At 47.2% G+C, this 22,353-nt stretch overlaps 1 protein-coding gene across 8 annotated transcripts in view; it reads right to left on the bottom strand.

The window, feature by feature from the left end:
- The window catches only part of GAS7 (growth arrest specific 7), a 287,263-nt gene that overhangs the window by 114,441 nt on the left and 150,469 nt on the right, over nucleotides 1-22,353 (bottom strand). Inside the window, exon 1 of one of the 8 annotated variants that reach the window (XM_063629474.1) lies at nucleotides 21,918-21,930. The exons of 3 other annotated variants lie outside the window; for them this stretch is intronic. Coding sequence is in view for 1 of the 5 variants with exons in the window: in XM_055256003.2 (XP_055111978.1) it covers nucleotides 7,365-7,367 (3 nt within the window). In the remaining 4 variants the exon portion in view is untranslated. Of the gene's footprint in view, nucleotides 1-7,364; nucleotides 7,654-21,347; nucleotides 21,371-21,507; nucleotides 21,576-21,917; nucleotides 21,931-22,353 lie in introns of those variants that run through there. 4 more of the 8 variants (XM_063629472.1, XM_063629473.1, XM_055256003.2 and 1 more) reach the window with 4 other exon arrangements.

Raw genomic sequence — 22,353 nt, 5'->3', positions numbered from 1 at the left:
CCAGCTACTAGGGAGGCTGAGGCAGGAGGACTGCTTGAACCCAGGAGTTTGAGGCCACAGTGAACCACATTTGTACCCTGTTCTCCAGCCTGGGCAGCAGAGTGAGACCCTGTCTCAAAAAACAAAACAAAACCCTCCACTTAAAAAAATATACTTGGCCAGGCGCGGTGGCTCACGCCTGTAATCCCAGCACTTTGGGAAGCCGAGGCGGGCAGATCACGAGGTCAGGAGATCGAGACCATTCTGGCTAACACAGTGAAACCCCGTCTCTACTAAAAATACAAAAAATTAGCCGGGCGTGATTGCAGGCACCTGTAGTCCCAGCTACTCGGGAGGCTGAGGCAGGAAAATGGCCTGAACCCGGGAGGCGGAGCTTGCAGTGAGCCAAGATCGTGCCACTGCACTCCAGCCTGGGTGACAGAGCGAGACTCTGTCTCAAAAAAATATATATATATAGTATATATATATATATACTAGGCTGGGCGCGGTGGCTCACACCTGCAATCCCAGCACTTTGGGAGGCCTAGGCGGATGGATTGCTTGAGGTCAGGAGTTCAAGACCAGCCTGGCCAACAGGGTAAAACCCCGTCTGTACTAAAATACAAAAATTAGCTGGGAGTGGTGGCATGCACCTGTAGTCCCAGCTACCAGGGAGGCTGAGACAGGAGAATTGCTTGAACCTAGGAGGCAGAGATTGCAGTGAGCCGAGATCATGCCACTGCACTCCAGCCTGGGTGACAGAGCGAGACTCCATCTCAAAAAAAAAAAAAATAATAATAATAATAATAATAATAATTATACACACCAGAAGAGATCAAGAGACAGGAGGAACACTAAGATCATGAGAACACCGAGGGAGATGGAAACAAAATACTGCCCTTCCTCCCATCCCCATAATGAAGTATCCGTGTCCTGTTGTCCCTCCTGCCAAACATCAGGTATCAGGCACCTGCCCAGTTGGCATCCATCCTCTGTCCTTGCTTCTCGTGTCCACCCTTGTCTTTTCCAGCAACTGACAGGTTCTCAAGCAGAGGGAACACAACAGAGGGACGGGGCCTTGGAGACCCAAGCCCCAGGTGCTGTGAGTCTTTTAAGTCTTACCAATGCCGGGTTGTATTGGCCCCGAGGGCAGTCAGCTTCCACGGGGAATCCTGAGCCCTGGAATCCATCCAGATGGATAGGCTGGGACCAAAGCACTTTGTGGATGAAGGAAAAATCAGTAGGAACCCAGGGTTTTCCAAAGACCTCATCTGAAACACCTGTTTGGCTCTGTAAGCCTCAAAGGGTTCTCAGGGCCAAAACACAGAGAACAGCATGAGGCTATTTTTGGGCCTGGGCCTGAGCATGACCATGTCCTGTCGAACTGTGGTTGGACCCATGTGAAAAGGGGGTCAGGTGCATGAGGCACACCTACAGTTCTCACCAGCAAGAAGCCAAAGAACCAGGAGGGTCGCCTTCCTTTCTCCCAGTTTTCTATTTGCAAAATTTGTCAGAGGTTTTACCAGAGTCCTGTGTGTGTCACCTCGAACCCTTCTTATTAGAAATCACCTAGTGAGCAGGACTGCCTCCTTGAGTGCATAAAAGAAACTTCTCAAATGAGGCTTTAGTCATTTAGATGCAAATGTCCTCGGGCCTCTTCCAAACCTGGCACTATCCAAGTGTCCTCAGGCCTCACTACTTGATGTAGATAGATGAATGGGGTGACAATGGATGTGGCAGCAATAATCTGCACCTCGCTGGCTTGAATATCCCACTTGCTCACATCAGACGCCCACTCCCACCAGCCTCCTTGGACGAATCCAAAAGTGACTCGCTTGGGCTCCCCAACCAGGTTGCAACTCCAGTTGCCATGGAGTGTCTGCCATACTCTTCTTCATCTGCATTAGCTACTTCCCCCCCCAACACCATCACTGTCCTCTGTCCACGAAGTGGCAAGAGGAAGCCTCACACTGTGGCTGTCACTGGCACCCATCTTAAGAGGTAGACATTAGGGCCGTGGGAGTTTTCTCCCAGCCATGGGCCTGAAGGCTGAACTACTTGGGACACTCCGGACCTATCCAGCTCCTGGTAGGCTTGGCAAGGGTCGCGGCCACCCTGCAAGCCCCCAGCACATCCCTGAGGGCCACTCAATTCACTGGGTATGTTTGTCAAGACTGAGCAGGGAGAGGACACAGAACAATGGATTCTGTATTTTCTGACCCTATAAAAAAATGGGAGTGATCTGGTTAACCAGGAATTTTGATGAACATAATTACAACACAGTCCATGCAGCAAGGATACAGGAAGTCAACCCACCAACCCTCACAGGGAAACTTGCCAAGCTGGAAATATGGAGTCTCCGGAGGGGGGGACAAGGATTGATGAAAAGATTTGCAAATGATCCTGCAAACTGCAAGGATGAGTTGCACGGCCTCCTGGGTCAAAAGCCATGTCACAGCCTTGAAGCATCCGACAATCAAGCGGTCAGCAGAGGGTAGGAAAGAAACGCCTTCTATGTGGGCCTTGCAGAGCCCCTATTCCTGCATGACGCTTCCTCCTCTGACTCTGGAGAATGAGACTTTTATGGTGGTTGCACCTGCTGTACGAACGTTAAGACAGAAGGGCCACTTAATAGGGTTCCAGAGGAGACAATGCAAGAAATGAGGAGAACTCTGAATGGGAGCATGTTTCTTGCATCTGAGATGGCCGGTCCTTTTCGTTGGTGGCATCTCCCCAGTGGCACCATACGGCATGATGGGGATCTGAGAGACGCCCACTCTTCAGCATGTTTTGGAAGAATCTCGGCATTGACGAACCAGCATAACTGTGCTACCAAATATCAGAGTCGCTCTTTTGGCCTCTGATAGAGGGGTTTGGAGCAGGTGCCTAGAGGCCTTGTGACTGTGTTTTAGAACCACAGGGTCTGGGGTGGAGGACCTGGAGTGTCGTCCCACAAGCACCCCTGAAATACAGAGAACAGCTCCAGAAATAGTAAGGGAAGCAGGGGCTGCTTCCCCGCCTTGAATCCTGGAGGGGTTGGGTAACCTCAGAGAAAAAAAAAAACAAAAAAACAAAAAAAACCCTACATTTTGTTCCATTTCAAGGTCTCTCTGGTCCTGATGTTTCAGCACAATTAAAAATGTAATTATAAAATGACAAGGTAGACTCCTCCCAATAGCCAGATCTAGCTTCCGGCTTCCAAGCCAGAAAACCTGAATGACTGTGCTCACCGGCTTTTGATTAACAGACACATTTTATTCAAACTCTCCATTTCCTGATGAACTGCTGAGGAATGTTGCTTCTTTCCTCCTCCCCCTTCCCTAGCAGAATAAAAATAGTGTGGGCCATTCTGATATCCTAGCCCCAACTCAGGATGACAAAAGCATTAGGAGACAGCACAAAGGCCTAGGCATAAAGAGGTGCTGTGTTCCCAGACAGCGAGCTGTGATGTGTGCAATTATCTTAGCCTCTCTGGGCCTCTGTTTCCTCATCTGTAAAATAGGGAGATTGCCAGCCTTGTGGTCCTATAACCCATGCACGGGATGGCTTTCGTAACACAGCCTAAAACCATAAGGGAAATATCAAGGCAGTTAAATGTCCAGCTCAGCTTCCAAGAACAGCAGCCACATAAACAAAACAGATGACAGAGGCCTGACAAGACACAACTCTTGATGAAATATTGCTTTGCTCGCTGCAAGCTTCCTTCCAAACACTTTTGGACTTTAAAGAGAAAGAGGTCTCAAACTCTTGTGGTCTAGATACCCTTTCATTTACTCGACCAAATCTGACTTAGAATCAGTGGGAAAGAAAGGCTTGTCTGAGACACCAACAAAGCGAAGTGATGTACCAAAAACTGGAAATGAAATGCATGCCCAATTCAGGGTATGCGATAGTGCACATGACCTCAGGTCTGTACGAGGAGGCTGAACAATTAGGGATTCTCTTCCCCTTTGCCACAGGTCCCTGTTACGGCCAATTAATGCTGAAAAGTCCCTATTTGTCAAAGGAAGGAGTTGGGCTAGACTTCAGTACTTCTGTCTTCGTCCTAAAGATAAATGATCTTGAAATACATCCTAGGTTTTCTATGCTAGTTGATATCGATAATGATATCACTTGTCCTGACCTAGAAAATACTTTTGAAGGACATTTTGTGGATTGTTCACCTAACAGACTCCCTAGGGAGTTCCTGGAAGGGTGAGGTCCCCTCTAAAGGATCGCTGGTCAACTTCCCTTTGCAGTGGAAAAAGCCTGGGAATAAGAAGGTTTTGCCAAACTTGGTATGGCCCAGAGAGAGAGAAAAACTATCCTTCCTAGCCTCCCTTTAGCATTAAGCTGCAAAGCCCCCAAATGCCTTATGTCATTGTTTTGGGCACTTTCTATCGTTAGACTTCTGAGGAAAACCTCAGAACCAAATTTACCAAGCGTTCTATTGCACTCAAAATGGATTTAAGTTCAGAAGCAAGGGAGGGAGTCCAAAGTTGCTAGCTCGCTCAGTAACAGGCTCGGTATCTCATGCAAAGCAGCCTGCTCACCAGAAAGGATCTTCAAGCACAAGTGACACAGCTGCTGCCCGCAGATGCACTGGGGGCAAAAGCGGGCTTCCTCGGGGAATTAGTGCTGTTGTAAAGGAAGACGGACTGAAGCTCATTACGGTATAAGGGTAGGTGCCTCTGACGGCCCGCCTGCACCTGCGATCCAGCTGGCCTGGCTTTGTGGCCTCTAGTTGCTGGCTGGAGTGGCCCCCGGGCACTAAAGGAAAATGGAAGCAGCTCATTTCCCCACCACGGAAACGCATTCCACTGACTGCAGTGCCTACGGCCTGTGCTCCAAGTGATTCTAATCAAGACTTCCAACTCTGAGAGATGGTTCCTGATGAGGTCTGAACTCTGAGCTCTGGAGGGAAATGAAGTCTAGGAAGGGCTGGAACCGTTTCCAAGGCTCAGTAAGGGGTGCAATTCTCACCAACCCGATTCAACTAACATTTCTGGAGCTGCTGCCGCTGGCACATATAAAGTAGGCAAATGGTGACAGCCAAGGGCCTTGCTATGGAGGCGTGAGACCTACCACTGCTCTGTGCCACTGTGCGAAGAACACAGGATGGGAATTGGGGCTGGTAAAGCTGCAGCAGTCTTGCTGGAAGATCTTGAGCAACCTCTTTCATCTCTGCTGAGAGGCCTCAATTGCTTCATCTCTAAAACACGGAAGTTGGACCAGATGGTCTCCAAGGGCTTTCATATATACATATATATAGCCTAATACTTAATAATTCTTTTTTTTAGACAGAGTCTCGCTCTGTCACCCAGGCTGGAGTGCAGTGGCATGATCTCGGCTCACTGCAACCTAAGCCTTCCAGGTTCAAGCGATTCTCCTCTCTCAGCCTCCCCTGTAGCTGGGATTAAAGGTGCCTATCACCACGCCTGACTAATTTTTGTATTTTTAGTGGAGACGGGGTTTCACCATGTTGACCATGCCGGCCTCGAACTCCTGACCTCAGGCGATCTGCCCACCTCGGCCTCCCAAAGTGCTGGGATTACAGGCGTGAGCCACCGCGCCCGGCCCAATAATTCTAAATGTCAGCATTAGTATATATGTTTTAAGGACATGCCATTTTCATAGGAGAAAAAATGTCACATTCAAGGGTAGACATGGACATCATGTCTAGGCGGCATCTGACTGTTCCTGAAACGTGGGCTATGCCCCAAACACCGAGCATCCTGCCTTACTGCACCCGGGATTCTGTGCTTCCACCTCTCAGCACACTGAGTTCTGTCCTGATGTGTCCACCTCTTCCCTGTCACTCCTCCGAGCCACGTGAGTGGTCTTAGCTCTATTTGCCTAGCAACTGGATTTCTGCCCTGGAATCCTGGGCTTCTGTCTCTGCATCACCCTGGATGCACCAAAGGCAGGTTCCAGTGGAATTTTTCTGGGCCTGTTAGCAGTTAGCACTTCTGGCTGACTGTTCACATTACATCCCAAACACACAGTCCACTTCAGCTTGGGGGCAGCCCACCGACAGCCTCTGCACCCCAAATGCCCTTTTCCCAAGAGCTTGACTTCGGCTCTTCCCAGCTCCTTGCGTGCCCTTCAGTGTTCTTCTTCTTTGCTAATCCCTCCACCCCCATGAAGCACCCAACCACGATCCACACACAGGCCTGCCAGAACTCCCAGTGCTCTACAGTCAGACCCAAGGCAGCCACACCTTGGTCAGAACTTGAGTGATTGGTCTGGGTTCCTCACAGCAGCAAATCTCCAAGTGTGGCCCCTGCATCAGCAACACGAAATCCTCTGGGATCTGGCTATCAATGCAGAGCCCCAGGCCCTGCCCCAGGACCGGGTCTTACATTTTAAAGGTCCCCGGGTAGTTCAGATGCACATTAACCTTTGAGAAGCACTGCTGTGGACTGTCCTAGGTCAACTAACCCGTTAGAGGATGCTCCTGAATAACAAGCACCGTCTCCCTTCCCCTGGCACTCTAGGAACAGGAAGCCATGCCAGAATCAGAGATGCGGATGGGCCCAGGGAGGTGGGAGATCACATCCTGGCAGGAGACCATGTGCCAAAACAGGCCAGCCTTTCCATGCAAACTGGACCTCTCGCAGCTGTACAGAGCCTCAAGAGAGTGATCACCACTCTCTTGGAGGTCCTACTTTGCAAAGAAAGAAGATGGATGCGTAACTTCTGGGGGTGGAAAGATTGGTGAAACAAGGGTGTTGTACCGCTAAGTATCAGAAGAGCTTCCATCATCACTGTTGCAGCCTCCACCACCAAACTGGAAAGGTGTCTCAGCCAAGCCTGGAAGCACAGTGCATTACTGGGCAGGTACTTCTGCTAGGGAGCCATGACCCCAGGAGCTCCCCCTTACCTTCATAAAGTTTTATAGTCCTCAAATGGCTTTTGCCTAACAGTGCCCCAGCTAGAACTGGGCCATGGGGTAAAAGCCAGATAGGTGGGTAGAATCCAAGTTTCTTACTTGGAAAAAGTTACATGGAGGAAGCAAGGTTTGGACTCCATTAAAATCACATCACCACTCTGCTTCTCCATCACACAGCTCCAACTACGAAACTGCTCCCCAGGTAACTAGGGGAGCCAAGACTCCCTTTCTCTCCAAGATATCCTTCATAAATCTTGCTCCTCCTCCCATCTGCTTTTCCTGATCTCTCACACAATGACCCATGTCTTTATTTTTTTTTTCTTCCTGCTCATGCCTTGGATCTGTGAAAGGTGCCCCCTAGCACACAGGGTCCCCAGACCACCACAGCTCAGCAGTTAGACCCCAAATCTCAGTTTTCAGAGCTGCCTCTTTACCATGGCGCAGTCATTTTAGAAACATGCAGAGAAAAGCAAACTGGAACATACCTCTGCAGGCAAGAAAAATCAATTCTTACCATCAGAGAACAGCTAACCTTCTCTAGGGGCTGCTACCTCAGAGGAGAGTCTTCGGTCCTGCCTGAAGCCCTCAGACTCAGCACCAAGACTCTGCCGGCTTCCTCTCCATGGCAGCCTCTCCGGGAAATGGGGCTGAGGCAAGTCGCTAGCCCAGGGCCAGTGCTCTGGGCACCCCAGCGGAGGTTCCTGTGGCTTTGCTCATTGCTGTTCTTTCACAAAGAACCCACTACATTGCACAGTTCCTTCCAAATCTGCTCCAGTGCTTGCTGGGAAATTAACAACTCGTTCTGGACTTTCCAGATGCAATGTTTCTGGAGGGTTTTTTTTTTTTTTTTCCACTCTCCCTCTTTTCCCCCTTTCTCAGCTAAAAAACGTTGGCTGAGGTCACAACAAACAATGGCCAAGCTTGTGTCACTGACCAGATGCCTCCCACCCCCAGGCCTGTGGACAAGGGCAGCTTTGTCCACTGTGTTTTAGGCGGGACTTCCTGGGCCTGCCCAAGCCCTGCTGGGGAATGTTTTGGCCAACTTCTTCCCAACCCTAAGTCACGGCTCTGGCCCCGGCCCCGGCCCCAGCTGTGTGAACCCAAGGCCAGATACAAACCAACATACAAAGAACGGAGAATGCTCCCCTAAAGAACCACTGTGTGGAAAGCTGGTGCCTGCAGAGGGGTGAGATGAAGGTCTCTTGCCTTCACTCTGCCCTCGCCACCACCAAACCTGGACAGATAACGAACAAAGACAGGGTCACGTGGGGTCTCCACTGAAAAGGGCCTGAGGATCACAAAGTCATTAGTTACAAGTGGAGAAAGGATTGGACCCCAAGAACAATACTGCAGCCACCAACTAAATGAGCTTGGGCAGGGCTTGGATCCTTGATGAATATATTGTATCATTCTGTTTAGAAAGCCTTTTGGAGCAGCTGACAATTTAGCACTCAAAATGCCGCATATTTCTGTGTTTGCTTTCAGATGCAAACCTTTGGGGTTTTAGGAACTGATTCTTTATATAGAATTAAATATAGTTTTCTAGAGAAACCAAGATCCTGAGGACCGAGTGGTTCCCAATTAAGCAAATGGATAAGCTTATTTATGAAGAGGTTTCAATACCAGCTCCTTGGGTGGGGGTAAGAAAATAAGTACTATTGTCTAAGGATGGAGTCAGACCAGAGCTAAGCTGTTGTTTTACTACATACTAGCTGCAAGACCCTGGGCAACGGCTCCGGCTTCAATTTCTCCAAGTATAAAATGCAGATGATCACAGTATCTTTCTCAAAAGATTGCTGTAAGAGATTAAAGGGGGTGGGGATGGGGCATCCATGTAAACATTTCACCTAGTGGACGAAGTAAATGCTCAATGAAAGCTAGAATTTTTGTCGTTACTATCACCAGTGGCTGAAAGGTAGGCACTGCAGTTACCCCGGGTCCAAAAAAAGTCTAGACTGAACAATAAAAAGCAAACAGCCCAATTTAAAAAAATGAGCAAAAGACATTCCTCCAAAGAAGATATAAAAATGACCAATAAGCACATGAAAAGATGCTGAACATCACTAATCATCAGGGAAATGCAAATCAAAACTACAGTGAGATATTAGCTCACACCCATTAGGACAGGTTCTTCAAAAAAACCAGACAAGACCAGGCACAATGGCTCACGCCTGTAATCCCAGCACTGTGGGAGGCCAAGGCAGGTGGATCACTTGAGGCCAGGAGTTCGAGACCAACCCGGCCAACATGGTGAAACCACGTCTCTACTAAAAATACAAAAATTAGCCAGGCGTGGCGGTGCATGCCTGTAATTCCAGCTATCTGGGAAGCTGAGGCAGGAGAATCCGGGAGGCGGAGGGTGCAGTGAGCTAGGATCACGCCACTGCACTCCAGCCTGGGCAACGGAGCAAGGCTCTGTCTCAAAACAAACAAATAAACAAACATCAACAAAACAGAAAAGAACAAGTACTAGTAAGGATTGAGAACTGTTGGAACTCTTGTGCCCTGCTGGTGGGAACATAAAATGGTACAGCCCCTATGGAAAATAGTGCGTTAATTCGTCAAAAAATTAAAGAACTGCCATATGGTCCAGCAATTCCATTAATAGGTATATACCAAAAAGAACTGAAAGCAGAGTCCTGAAGGGAGGGTCTTGCTGCCTGTTCATGGCAACATTATTCACAAGAGCCAGAAGGTGGAAACAATGCAAGTCGTGGTAAAATAAACACAATAGAATATTATTCAGCCTTAAGAAGGTAGGAATTTTTTTTTTTTTTTTTTTTTTTTTGAGACGAAGTCTTGCTCTGTCACCCAAGCTGGAGTGCGTCTTGCTCTGTCACCCAAGCTGGAGTGCAGTGGCGCAATCTCGGCTCACTGCAAGCTCCGCCTCCTGGGTTCAAGCGATTCTCCTGCCTCAGCCTCCCAAGTAGCTGGGACTACAGGTGTGCACCACCGCGCCTGGCTAATTGGAAGGAAATTTTGACACATGCAACCATGTGGATGGACCTTGAGGACATTATGCTCAGTGCAACAGCCAGACACAAAGGGACAAATTCCATTTGCTTCACCTCTATGAGGCACCTAGAGAAGTCAAATTGATAGTGACAGGTTGCAGAATGGAGGTGACCAGGGGCTGTGGGCAGCGGACGATGGGGAGTTTGTGTTTAACGAGTCTAGAGTGTCACTGGTGCAAGATGGAAGCATTCTGGAGATTAATGGTGGTGATGGTGGCTGCACAACCACGTGGGTATACTCAAAGCCACTGAACTATACATTTAAAAATGATGGAGATGGTGGATTTCATGTCATGTATATTTTGCCATGATTAAAAAAAAAGCCCCCGAGACCCACAGAGATAGTTTAGATCAAAAGACCCTGTGACCCATAAGCCACTTCATGAGATATACCACCTCAGGCTCTCCATGTACACCCAGAGGGAAGCTGCCCCAGCCTCTTGGCAATGGTGAAGAGAAAGCCCACCTAGAAGATGAGGCTGGGACCAGGCATGGTGGCTCACGCCTGTAATCCCAACACTTTGGGAGGCCGAGGTAGGCGGATCATTTGAGGTCAGGAGTTCGAGACCAGCCTGGCCAACATGGCGAAACCCCATCTCTACTAAAAATACAAACAATTGGCAGGGCATGGTGGCCGGCGCCTGTAATCCCAGCTACTCAGGAGGCTGAGGCAGGAGAATTACTTGAACCCGGGAGGCAGAGGTTGTAGTGAGCCAAGATCATGCCACTGCACTCCAACCTGGACGTCAGAGTGAGAATAAATAAATAAAGACGACGAGGCTGGCCACCTATAGCAGGACTCACTCACCATGGTTCGTCTTGCGTTCAATCTTGGGGAGACCGAGGTAACACAGCCAGCATCCTAACGTCAATCGAGTGCTTTTCCGTTCAGGGGTGTGGCACACTCTGGGGCTCCTGGAGGGGGTGACAATGTGCCTTTCCCTTGGACATATCAATTCCTTTCTGTGTCTGCATCCCACCTTCCCGGTCTTTTCTCTTACGTGCCTGACAGCAGGGCTCATCTCTTCCTTCTCAACGTTACCGACGTGGCTGCTGGGGGGACTCTACCTCTCTCTCTAATTGCTGGGTTTCAATCTGCTGCAGGAGTGGCTGTGAGGATCTTGTACTGAGCACTCACTCTGGACCAGGTGCTGTTCTATGCTTCACATGTTTCATGTCACGTAATCCCTCTAACAAACCAAAAAGGAAAATTCTATGATCGTCCTCATTTAACAGAGGAATACAGAGGCTCCTGCGAGAGACTGGGCAGGATGGGTGGGAAGAACAAGCCACACGGGCAATATTCTAGGCCATGGGGCCAGCCCGAGCCAGGGTCAGAGAGAAACCGTGTGGGTAGAGGCTGTGGGGGAAAAGCAGGTGGATCCATTCATTAGAGTTTAAGAGGCATGGGAGGTGAGAAAAATAGTAGCGAAGGATGGCGTCAAATCATGGGAGGCCATGAGGACACCAAGAACTAAGAAATTTCGATTCTATAAAGGAGAAGAAACCATCAGTGGATTCTGAGCCAGGGAGAAGTCACAATCAGGGCTGTGCTTTTTAGAAATCATGATACCAGGGTATAAAAAGGTCAAATGTGAGGGAGAAACTAGAGGGAGGAAACTGGCTATAGAAACCTCCCCACCTTCTTTCTCTCTCCCCGCTCTCACTCATCATAAAAACAAGAGAAAGGCAATGCTCAAGCCTACACTTGCAAAATGGTCCCAAACCAGCCATGAAGAGGAGGCGAGAGCATCACATCCAGCGGTGGGGAGTACCCCGTTGGCAGCTGAGTTATTTGCATCTTCTCTCTGCAATGTGGGAGGAGAGGCTGGGTGACGAATCCACACACTTGCTTTTGAGGTCAGACATGCTACAGAAATAGACCAAGGTACTTTTCTGTTCTTGGAGATGGGCTCTCACCCATAAGAAGGTAAAAGCGGGCTGGGCACGGTGGCTCACGCCTGTAATCCCAACACTTTGGGAGGCCGAGGCAGGTGGATGACCTGAGGTCAGGAGTTTGAGACCAGCCTGGCCAACATGGAGAAACCCCTTCTCTACTAAAAATACAAAAATTAGCCAGGCGTGGTGGTGTGCGCCTGTAATCCCAGCTACCAGGGAGGCTAATATTTGAACTCGGGAGGCGGTGGTTGCAGTGAGCCAAGATCATGCTGCTGCACTCCAGCCTGAGTGACAGAGCAAGACTTTGTCTCAAAAAAAAAAAAAAAAAAAAAAAAAAGGTAAAAGCAAAACTTCATTTGAACCTAGATGGCCAAGACCTTCACCTTCAGTCCTTTCAGGTTTGCAGAATTAAAATGGCCATGAAAGTTTTCATAGCCTGTGACTCCTCAGTTTTGTAATAGCAAAGGGGACAGTTTTAAGGCTGTTAAACATTAACAGCTGTCCCCGACACCACTTTGACATTGCATCACACAGAGGAACAGATACAATCACAGACAACAATGCATCATTCCAGGCAACACACAGAAATCACTGTCATTGCAAATCTCAGTAGGGCCCCCAGCCAAGGGCAAGGGACCTTTCTGGGTCATTACAAACCAGGAGGCTGATCTGCTGTGGCCTGACCTCAGCAGAACACACTAGTCCTGCAGACATTTAATTCTTTAGGATTCCCCAAAGTTAATCTCTCAGAGTATGGAAGACTCACGAATACATTCTAAGGGTTTACTGTTTGGGTTCATCCTAGCATCTCAATCCAGAAGTCACTTTGGTTTTCCTTTATTAACCATCTTTAGTGATTAGCGTTGGCTGTGAAAAACACCCTACTGGTCTCTCCTGGCCTCTGCAAATAGATAGGGTGCTACATATGAAGCCACACGTACAAACGGCAGACAGCAGAGAATCCGTGATCCCAAAGCAAAAAGGCTGATGATATTTCCACCACGCTGAGTTCTCCTGAGTTCAATGGCATCAGATGAGACCAACCCTCTTATTTTTTTTTTTGTTTCAGTCAAGTTAAAAACTGTCAACCAAAGTAGGCCTTATTTGCTGTAGGCCCTTGTCCTCTGTAAGATGAATTGGGTTGTCTTAAAATGATAATAGGCCGGGCACGGTGGCTCATGCCTGTAATACCAGCACGTTGGGAAGCCAAGGCGGGCAGATCACGAGGTCAGGAGTTCAAAACCAGCCTGGCCAATATTGTGAAATCCTGTCTCTATTAAAAAGACAAAAATTAGCTGGGCGTGGTGGCACGTGCCTGCACTTCCCTACTTGGGAAGCTGAGGCAGTAGAATCACTTGAACCTGGGAGGCAGAGGTTGCAGTGAGGTGAGATAGTGTCACTGCACTCCAGCTTGGGTGACGGGGCGAGACTCCGTCAAAAAAAAAAAAAAAAAAGATAATTAATAAGAAAGCACATCTGGGTAGGGTGATGACTCACTTTTTGTAAATGCTTCACAGTCATGAACGGAAAAATTATTCATCAGCCCAAGCAGTCTCCAGGGTACAGGGTCTCAGGGACGCCCCCGTCCTCCATACGTGGCCCCCTGTCTGCATGATCAATCAACCAACTAATAGTTACTAACTACCCTTTCTTGAATCCTGTGTGGGACGCAGGCAGGTACTGTATGTAGGACGTGACTCCTAAAATTCGGAAGCTAAGTCACAAACATGGGCAAAAAAAGCAAAGGAGTCTTCAACAGTGCCAAATGCTATGTGATAAGGTGGCAGACAATAAGAGCTTTCAGAATCCAGAGGAGGGCGAGGTCACTTTTGGTTGGGATGGTCCAGGGAGGCTTCCCAAAAGATAAAGAACTTGCCTCACAGCAGGGATAAAAAACAAGGGCTTGAAGGGAGCCCAAAGAACATGATGTACGAAGCAGAATAAGGTTTGATAAAGGATGGGACATAGGGAAATAAGAGACAGTGAAGTTGATTCAGAAGGAAATGACAGAAGTTGAACAAGTAACTCGAAGAGATGTGGCTATGGTGAGAGCCAGTTTAGGGGGATGCAGTAGAGTCTGTTGGCCATAGATCCAAGTTCAAAGTGTTCGGTGGGGAGTAGGGGTGAGTATGGCCCTGGGCACATGGAGCTGGAGGCATCTGCTCAGAGATAGTGGTGAGATCCTACAGGCTGACTAGGAGTTCACAGAGAAAGAAAGGACCTTGGGCTGAACCTTGGGGTATGCTCTTGCTTAAGCAGTGGGAGAAGAATTATTCTCCCCCAGCACGCCTCAGGCCCAGTCCCTCCCTCTCCTGTGCCCTTCATTAGTGCATGCAACACCCCCAGGGCCCCTCTCCAAGACTCTCAAAGAACCAGGTCTTCATCTTTTTCGCCTCTAACCAGACTAGTGCCCAACACTCAGGGACTACATGAGGAATGGACGATGTGAGTTCTGAGCATCAGGCAGAGAAACCAAATGAGGAGGGGGGATACAAGAAGAAATAAGTACAGCTGACCCTTGAACAACACGAGGGTTTAGAGGTGCTAACCCCTATCTCCCCATGTGGTTGAAAATCTGTACATAACTTTTGACTCCCTCAAAAGTTAACTACTAACAGCCTACTGTTGACTGGAAGCCTTAGCGAAAACCTGAACAGTTGATTAACATGTATTCTGTATGTTATCCATATTACAAACTTCATTCCTAAAGTAAGCTAGAGAAAAATAAAACGTTAAGAAAATCATAAGGGGCCGGGCACAGTAGCTCACACTGTAATCCCAACACCTTGGGAGGCTGAAGTGGGAGGATGGCTTGAGCCCAGGAGTTCGAGACCAGCCTGGGCAGTCTGGTGAGTGAAACCCCATCTCTACAAAAATAAATGAACATAAAAAATAAAAATAAATTAACCTGGCACAGTGCATGCCCGTAGACCCAGCTACTAGGCAGGCTGAGGCAAGAGTATCCTTGAACCCTGGAAGCTGAGGCTGCAGTGAGCCAAGATTGCTCCACTGCACTCCAGCCTGGGCAACAGAGTGAGACCCTGTCTCTAAATAAATAAATAAAATCATAAGAAAGAGAAAATACACCTACAGCACTGTACCGTATTTACTGATCCCATAAGTTTACATCATCTGTTTAAAAGATGAAACCTTTGAAATGGTGGCAGCCGCAGCTGCAGACCTCAATCTACGGTACCTGACAAGCAATTGAACTTTTTCTTGTAATGTCAGGACTTTTCTCTGCTTCTGGGGAATGTTTCCAGCATCACTAGTGGCACACTCTATGGGTCCCATAGTGTTATTCGAGGCTTATGGCATTGCACTAAACATGATGAAAAATACATAGAACAGTGAGGGCTCACATTTTACTGCGATACCCAATTTACTGGAGTGATGAACTGTTCATCCAGGGCTGATTAGCATCACACGCCATTTTAAGCCGATGCTCTCAACACCTGAGCTCACTGCAATAACAACCAGGGGTGGCCGCAAAATTACTACAGTGTATACTACGGCTAGTTTTATGCAGTTATGATTAATACTATATCTTTGCCTTTGTTTACATTTTGCTTAAATGTGAATGGTGCCATATACAGTCTGTTTGTGTGGGTAAAATTTTAAAAATTTTTTACTTTCTATAGATTTGTATGTATTTTATGGTAGTAAATGATAAACTAGTATCAAATATATTTTATGCATTTGCAGCATGTCTAACATTTTCTTAATTTTTTGGTATTTCTAGACTAGGTAGTCTGTCTTCAATTTTTCTCAAATTGTCACAAATCTCCAAAAATATTTTCCAATATATTAATTGAAAAGAATCCACGTATAAGTAGATCTGTGCAGTTCAAATCCATTGTCTGAGAGTCAACTGTAGTTAAGAGTGTCCGGCCGGCTGCGGTGGCTCATGCCTGTAATCCCAGCACTTTGGGAGGCCGAGGTGGGCGGATCATGAGGTCAAGAGATGGAGACCATCCTGGCTAACACAGTGAAACCCCATCTCTACTAAAAATACAAAAAATTAGCCAGGCATGGTGGTGGGCACCTGTAATCCCAGCAACTGGGGAGGCTGAGGCAGGAGAACCACTTGAACCTGGGAGGCGGAGGTTGCAGTGAGCCAAGATTGTGCCACTGCACTCCAGCCTGGGTGACAGAGCGAGACTCCATCTCAAAAAAAAAAAAAAAAAAGTGTCCAAGTGAGATGCCAAAGAAAACGCTCACTGAATACAAAGAGGGTGTGTCTCATTTATCTTGGAAAGAGAAATACGGAAGAGTGATGGGTGTAGACTTGGATCACAGGCACACAAGGAGCTATGAGCATAGGATGCAAAGGGAAGCAAGATCTTTAGATAAGATGCCATTAAAGAAGAGAACAAGAAAGAGGACAGGCCACAGACCGTGGTTGGCTCCAGACCAAGGGCTCTGCTGGGCAGAGAGCTCCCGTGAGGTGACTGCACCCAGTTTCTTGTACATATCATGGTAGAGCCCTCGGACCCTTATAAAATTTCTATGTGTCCCACCCCATGAAAGATTCCTAGTACTGGCCAGGCGCAGTGGCTCATGCCTATAATCCCGGCATTTTGGGAGGCCGAGTCAGGTGGATCGCCTGAAGTCAGGAGTTCAAGGCCAGCCTGGCCAACATGGTGAAATCCTCTCTCTACTAAAAATATAAAAATGAGCCTGGTGTGGTGGTGGGTGCCTGTAATCCCAGCTACTCAGGAGGCTGAGATAGGAGAATCGCTTGAACCCAGGAGAGGGAGGTTGCAGTGGGCTGAGATCGCGCCACTGCACTCCAGCCTGGGCGACAGAGTGAGACTCCATCTCAAAAAAAAAATTCCCAGTATCAAGTGGACATATCAGAAACGGCACCCAGTTGAAAAGGCCTCCAAATAGCCCTGATTCTAAGGGACCCCATAGCTTGGTTTCCCCTTCTTGCAGCCATTCATATCCCACTGTGACACCTCATTCCATCCATCACCGTGTACCAGCCGCACTATTATTTACTCAATATTTTTTTCAAACTGACTTATATCCCACTGAAATATAGTCTGGCCCTAAGCAATAATATCTATGAAATCACAGATTTGATTTGGTTTCTTTCTACTACACACTAAAATAAATATAACTTTAAAACTGTCATCTCCACATGATCTAAAATTATCTCACGGATCCTTAGTTGGAAACTCGGCACACTTTGAGAAATACTGTCTCTGGCTACACATCAATTCACCATGCAGCATCCACAAAGTGGTTCTGGAGATTCTTTTTTTTAATCCAGAAAACCAAACTTGAATTCTCTACTGACCACGTCCCCACAACGACAGGAATGTGGTACCCGGCATGTGCCTGAATCTCTGGGAGATTAAGGGCATGGCAAAAGGAGATGCAGGGGACTTCCCTGCAAGAAGCATCTGACAGCCGCCCCAGGACACTGCCTATCAAACCAACAATAAGAGGAAAAGAACAGGAAAAAACTCATCCAGTCTTAAAAACAAAATCCAAAAGTGACAAACAGAATCAGAGAAAAAAAAAGAAAAAAAAACTCGAGAACCATGAGGCCAATGAAGGAATGCAGAAAATCTTGCAAACCGCTGGGCGCAGTGGCTCACACCTGTCATCCCGGCACTTTGGGAGGCCGAGGCGGGGCGGATCACAAGGTCAGGAGTTCCAGACCAGCCTGGCCACTATAGTGAAACCTCGGCTCTACTAAAAATACAAAAATTAGCCGGACATGGTGGTGGGTGCCTGTAGTCCCAGCTACTCAGGAGGCTGAGGCAGGAGAATCACTTGAACCTGGGAGTCGGAGGTTGCAGTGAGCCGAGATCGTGCCACTGCACTCCAGCCTGGGTGACACAGCAAGACTCTGTCTCAAAGAGAGAAAGAGAGAAAGAGAGAGAAAATCTTGCAAACCAAGATGAGTTGTAAAAGGGGAAGTAAGACTTCACACCTTCACCACTCTCTGCCCATAATCTGAGCTGCATTTCATGCCTCTGCCACTCCGTGTCTCTAATTTGGGATGCAGGATTTGCACTGACCTGAACACTGAACAGCCAGCCCTCTCCTCTCAGCACAGACGCTGTCTGAGAGGACTGTCCACCATCCCTTTAGGTACAGCAATTCTCGGAAAACTAGACAGCAGGAAGTGCAGGGTAGAACAAGGGGCGTGGGAGGGGTGCTCACAGTTCGGAGAGGTACAGATGCTACAGGCCAAGCCCAGCCAATGCCCTGGCTGCAGGGCATTGAGAAGAGACCCCGGGAACTGTGAGTTTTCACGTTCTCCATCAATTCGGAGTATCAGAGAACCAGATAGTAACATGACAGTTCACCAGGCAAAGGCCAATTCGAAAACAGAAACTGGACTGAGAGATGGGTGCATCATTGAACCTACAGGCAGGTGGCTGTGGGGGGAAGTCAACCTTCCCCCAAGCCGACAGTGTGCCAAGGCTAGTGACAGTCGATACTTTCTGTTGGTACATGCCACGTTTACATAGATCCTGCCGTGTTCAAGAATGCATAAAGAGGGGAAATATGCAAAAGCAGGGTGAGGAAACACCATCCTGAACGCACAAAGGAAGAGCACGTCTCAGAAAATCATTCAGAAGAAAAACTGTCAGGAAACTGTCAGAATGTAAGAAGCTGTGATTTCTTTGAAAGAGGAACAGCAAATCATAACAGAAAAAAAAAGCAGTTCAAATAAAAAGGATGACAAAGATAGTGGATGAGGTGAGGATTATATAAAAATTGCTCATTTAAATCCATATTTAGTTGTAGTTGTGGGTAATTGCAAATATAAACATTTAAATCAGTGACTTGCGGGGCTAACAGGAAAAGTGTCCCCAAATTGCAAAGGACAAAAAGCAAGGAAATCAAGAGTCTACGTAACATATAAGTTTAAGAAATATTCCATTATTAAAGACCAGAATAGGTTAAAATTAATAACCAATTGCAATTAAAATTAGCAATCAATTATCAATAAAATTAATAATCAATTGCAAAAATAATCACAAATCATGCATATAGGCCGGGCACAGTGGCTCACGCCTGTAATCCCAGCACTTTGGGAGGCCGAAGTGGGCAGATCACTTGAGGTCAGGAGTTCAAGGCTAGCGTGGTGAACATGGTGAAACCCTGTCTCTACTAAAAATACAAAAATTAGCTAGGCATGGTGGTGCGCACCTGTAATCCCAGCTACTTCAGAGGCTGAGGCAGGAGAACTGCTTGAACCCAGGAGGTGGAAGTTGCAGTGAGTGGTGATCATGCCATCACAACCTCGCGCCATTGCAATTGTGCCTGGGTGACAAAGCTAAACTCCGTCTCAAAACAAACAAAAAAACGAAACAAAAAAAATCATTCATATAAACAGGCAAAAAGAGAAAGGGTTACCCAGGAAATGAGATTTTCCTCAGACTTCTCCTCTACCCTACTAGTGGCTAGAGAGCTCTTTCTACTAGAATAAAGGCTCCATACAGCAGGGATTTTGTTTTGCTCACTGCTCTATCATGGTGCATACAAGGCCTGGCGTCACCCCTTGGAAAGTGCTAGAAGACAAATCCCACTGAGTTTAAAGCTTCACAGGGTACAGTCATTGTTGTGTCCATTGCTGTGGGTATTCAATAAATATTTGCTGAAGCTAAACTGCAAATATGGATTTTTACCCAAAACTGTGTGTAATTCAAGACATACAAATCCATCAAGTTGTATGAGTATTTCATATGAAAGAAATAGGAAGGTTCTCTTAGAAGCATGCAAGTGAAGACACCACCCCCTTACCCTCCAGGCACTGAGAGAGAAAATTAGGATGACAACACAGCCATGGGGAAGTAATAATACAAATACAATGCATATGTAAGTCATTTCTTGCTCAGTACAGACAAACTCCCAATGCAAAAATCCAGTGACCTGTGTGCTGCCTGGTGGATTTTCCAGCTCATTGGGGGTGAAGATTGGTGCCTTAGTATTTCATTCACCTCCTTTTCTGCTACTGTCCATCCCAGAACCAGGATACGAGTTTCTCCTACAAGGCCAGTGCAGATGAAGTACTGGGCCATGTGTGAGGAGCACGCATAACTGATGTTCCCTTTCTGTCCAGGAGCATGCCAACAATGAGGACTACTCAAGCTTTAGGGACACTGTGCTGGGAGGATCCACAAACAAGAAGTCTTTGTTTTTCGTGTCCACCAAAGCAACACTGTGCTATATAAGGCACCACAGAGGCCATTTTCTTTGCCGTGGAACTTGTCTTGATTTTCTGCATCTTAAAAACTCATATTGAATGGACCAAGTCTTGTTTTCTTCCTTAAATCGGGTAAGACCAATAAACCACCCCATGGCAATGCTTTCTGTCATCAAAACCCTCTTTATATCATCCTCCCTCTAAGAGCTGTCCCTGCTTTAGAAATTAAAGTATCCAGTATGATCTCAATATGGATAATAGCACTCCCTCACCCAAATGAAGTACTAAAGAAAGACACAGACACATTAACAAAGCTTATCTTTGTATTGGGGGATTCTCTGGTTGTTTCAATTCTATTTCTTTCACCAGTTTTAAAATTTTACCTTATTTAATTTTTTGATTTTTAAAATGTGCTTTGAAATTTTTTTTTTTTTTTTTTTTTTTTTTTTTTGAGACAGAGTCTCACTCTGTCGCCCAGGCTGGAGTGCACTGGCGCAATCTCGGCTCACTGCAAGCTCTGCCTGCCGGGTTCATGTCATTCTCCAGCCCCAGCCTCCCGAGTAGCTGGGACTACAGGTGCCTGCCACCACGCCCGGCTAATTTTTTGTATTTTTAGTAGAGATGGGGTTTCACTGTGTTAGCCAGGCTGGTCTGGAACTCCCGACCTCATGATCCGCCCACCTCGGCCTCCCAAAGTGTTGGGATTACAGGCGTGAGCCACCACATCCGGCCTGAAATTACTTTTAAAATCAGCAAATCATCGTATACAATCCTAAATATACTATATGATCCCAATTATGGAGAAAAATATACACAGCATGAAAAAGAATGCCCCTATTTTCTTATTTCTGTTTTTCTATATTTTCCATGTTTTCTATAATGAGCATATTAATTTTAATGCCTTTTTAAAATTCTAAGCTTATTTTCTACTACCAGCTAGTACATGAATATCACCTTACTAAAAATATTTAAACAAGTCCAATAAAACCCACCTTGACATATCCCATCACACTTGACATCCCCTAAAATGACTACTATTTATCAGGTAGGGTTTATTGTACTATCTTTCAAATGGCAAGACAGTTGGCGGGGGGGGGGGGTGCACTTTATTGTTAAGAAAACAAAGACAAAATGACTTTCTCAACCAATGCAAGGCTAACACAAAAATTAGAGACGGAAGGCACCTTAGTAATCATCTGACCACATCTCACCATTTTACAGATGGGCAAACTGAGGCCCGGAGACACAGCTTAGACACCGAGTCTCCCCAGTACCCACACAGAGTCCTCTCCTTGCCCTCTGCCCGCCGTAAACCTGGGTGCAGATGTCACCCCCATGACTAGAGGGCTAGCACATGGTCAGATGGCACAGCAGAACCAAGGCCCCATTCAGGACCACTCCCCAAGCTGACCTCCACACTGCTGAGAAAGGCGACCCTCTCCACCAGGCCCAGCTCCCTCTGCCCGCCCTAAACCTGGGTGCAGATGTCACCCCCATGACTAGAGGGCTAGCACATGGTCAGACGGCACAGCAGAACCAAGGCCCCATTCAGGACCACTCCCCAAGCTGACCTCCACACTGCTGAGAAAGGCGACCCTCTCCACCAGGCCCAGCTCTCTTCTGCTCAAGCACAAGCTACTTCCCGTCTGTTAGCAGCCAGGCAGACCCCATGAAAGGAAGGGCCCAGGGAGGAAACATCTGTGTATACAAGAGGGGTGAAGTCATAAGCCCTCTTGACTTTCCCTTTTGGCAAATCCTCTTCTGCCTAATTCTTTTCCCCTACATCATTGAGATGCAAAGCTCCATTCAAACAAGGGGGCCTGGAAGACTCCAGCAGCTTCTAGAAACCAAAACTTATATTCTGCTACAGAGATTCTCAAAAGAAGGTATGTCTTGTTACACTGGGGTGTGGATGGGGCTAAGAACAGAAGATATATGCCCCGCAAACCACTCAGTTGACCACAGACATCCATGTGCTTACCCCTAAACCCAGCTTCTGCCCTTCAGCCAAGCAGAGAGGAAGCTCAAATGCAGGTTCCACAGCTTCTCAGCCATATAACCTTGGCCAAGGCACTTCACCTCTACAAACCTCATCTTTTTTCTTTTCCATATAGGAAAATGCAGATGCCACCACCCACTTCGTAGAATTTTTGCAGGGACTAAATAAGACAGTAGAAACAATGGTAGGTATATATTAGCGTCATCCCATACTTTCCCATCCCCTTGAGAAAAGCCATCAACTGAGGTCACCAACGCTGAGTCACTCGTGTTACACGGACTTTCCCAACAGCAAGGCTATACTCTCCAGAATGACACCTTCTAACCATTCTGACATAGACTGAGCTGACTGAAGGAACAAGAGAAAGAGCAAGTGAATGACGAGACTAGAATTCAAAGAACCATCAGAATAGGTTCTC

Source organism: Symphalangus syndactylus, chromosome 20, assembly GCF_028878055.3.
Source record: "Symphalangus syndactylus isolate Jambi chromosome 20, NHGRI_mSymSyn1-v2.1_pri, whole genome shotgun sequence".
Classification (NCBI taxonomy): Eukaryota; Metazoa; Chordata; class Mammalia; order Primates; family Hylobatidae; genus Symphalangus; species Symphalangus syndactylus.
Note: the sequence above shows the minus strand (reverse complement) of the source record. Positions and strands in the feature narration are given on the sequence as shown.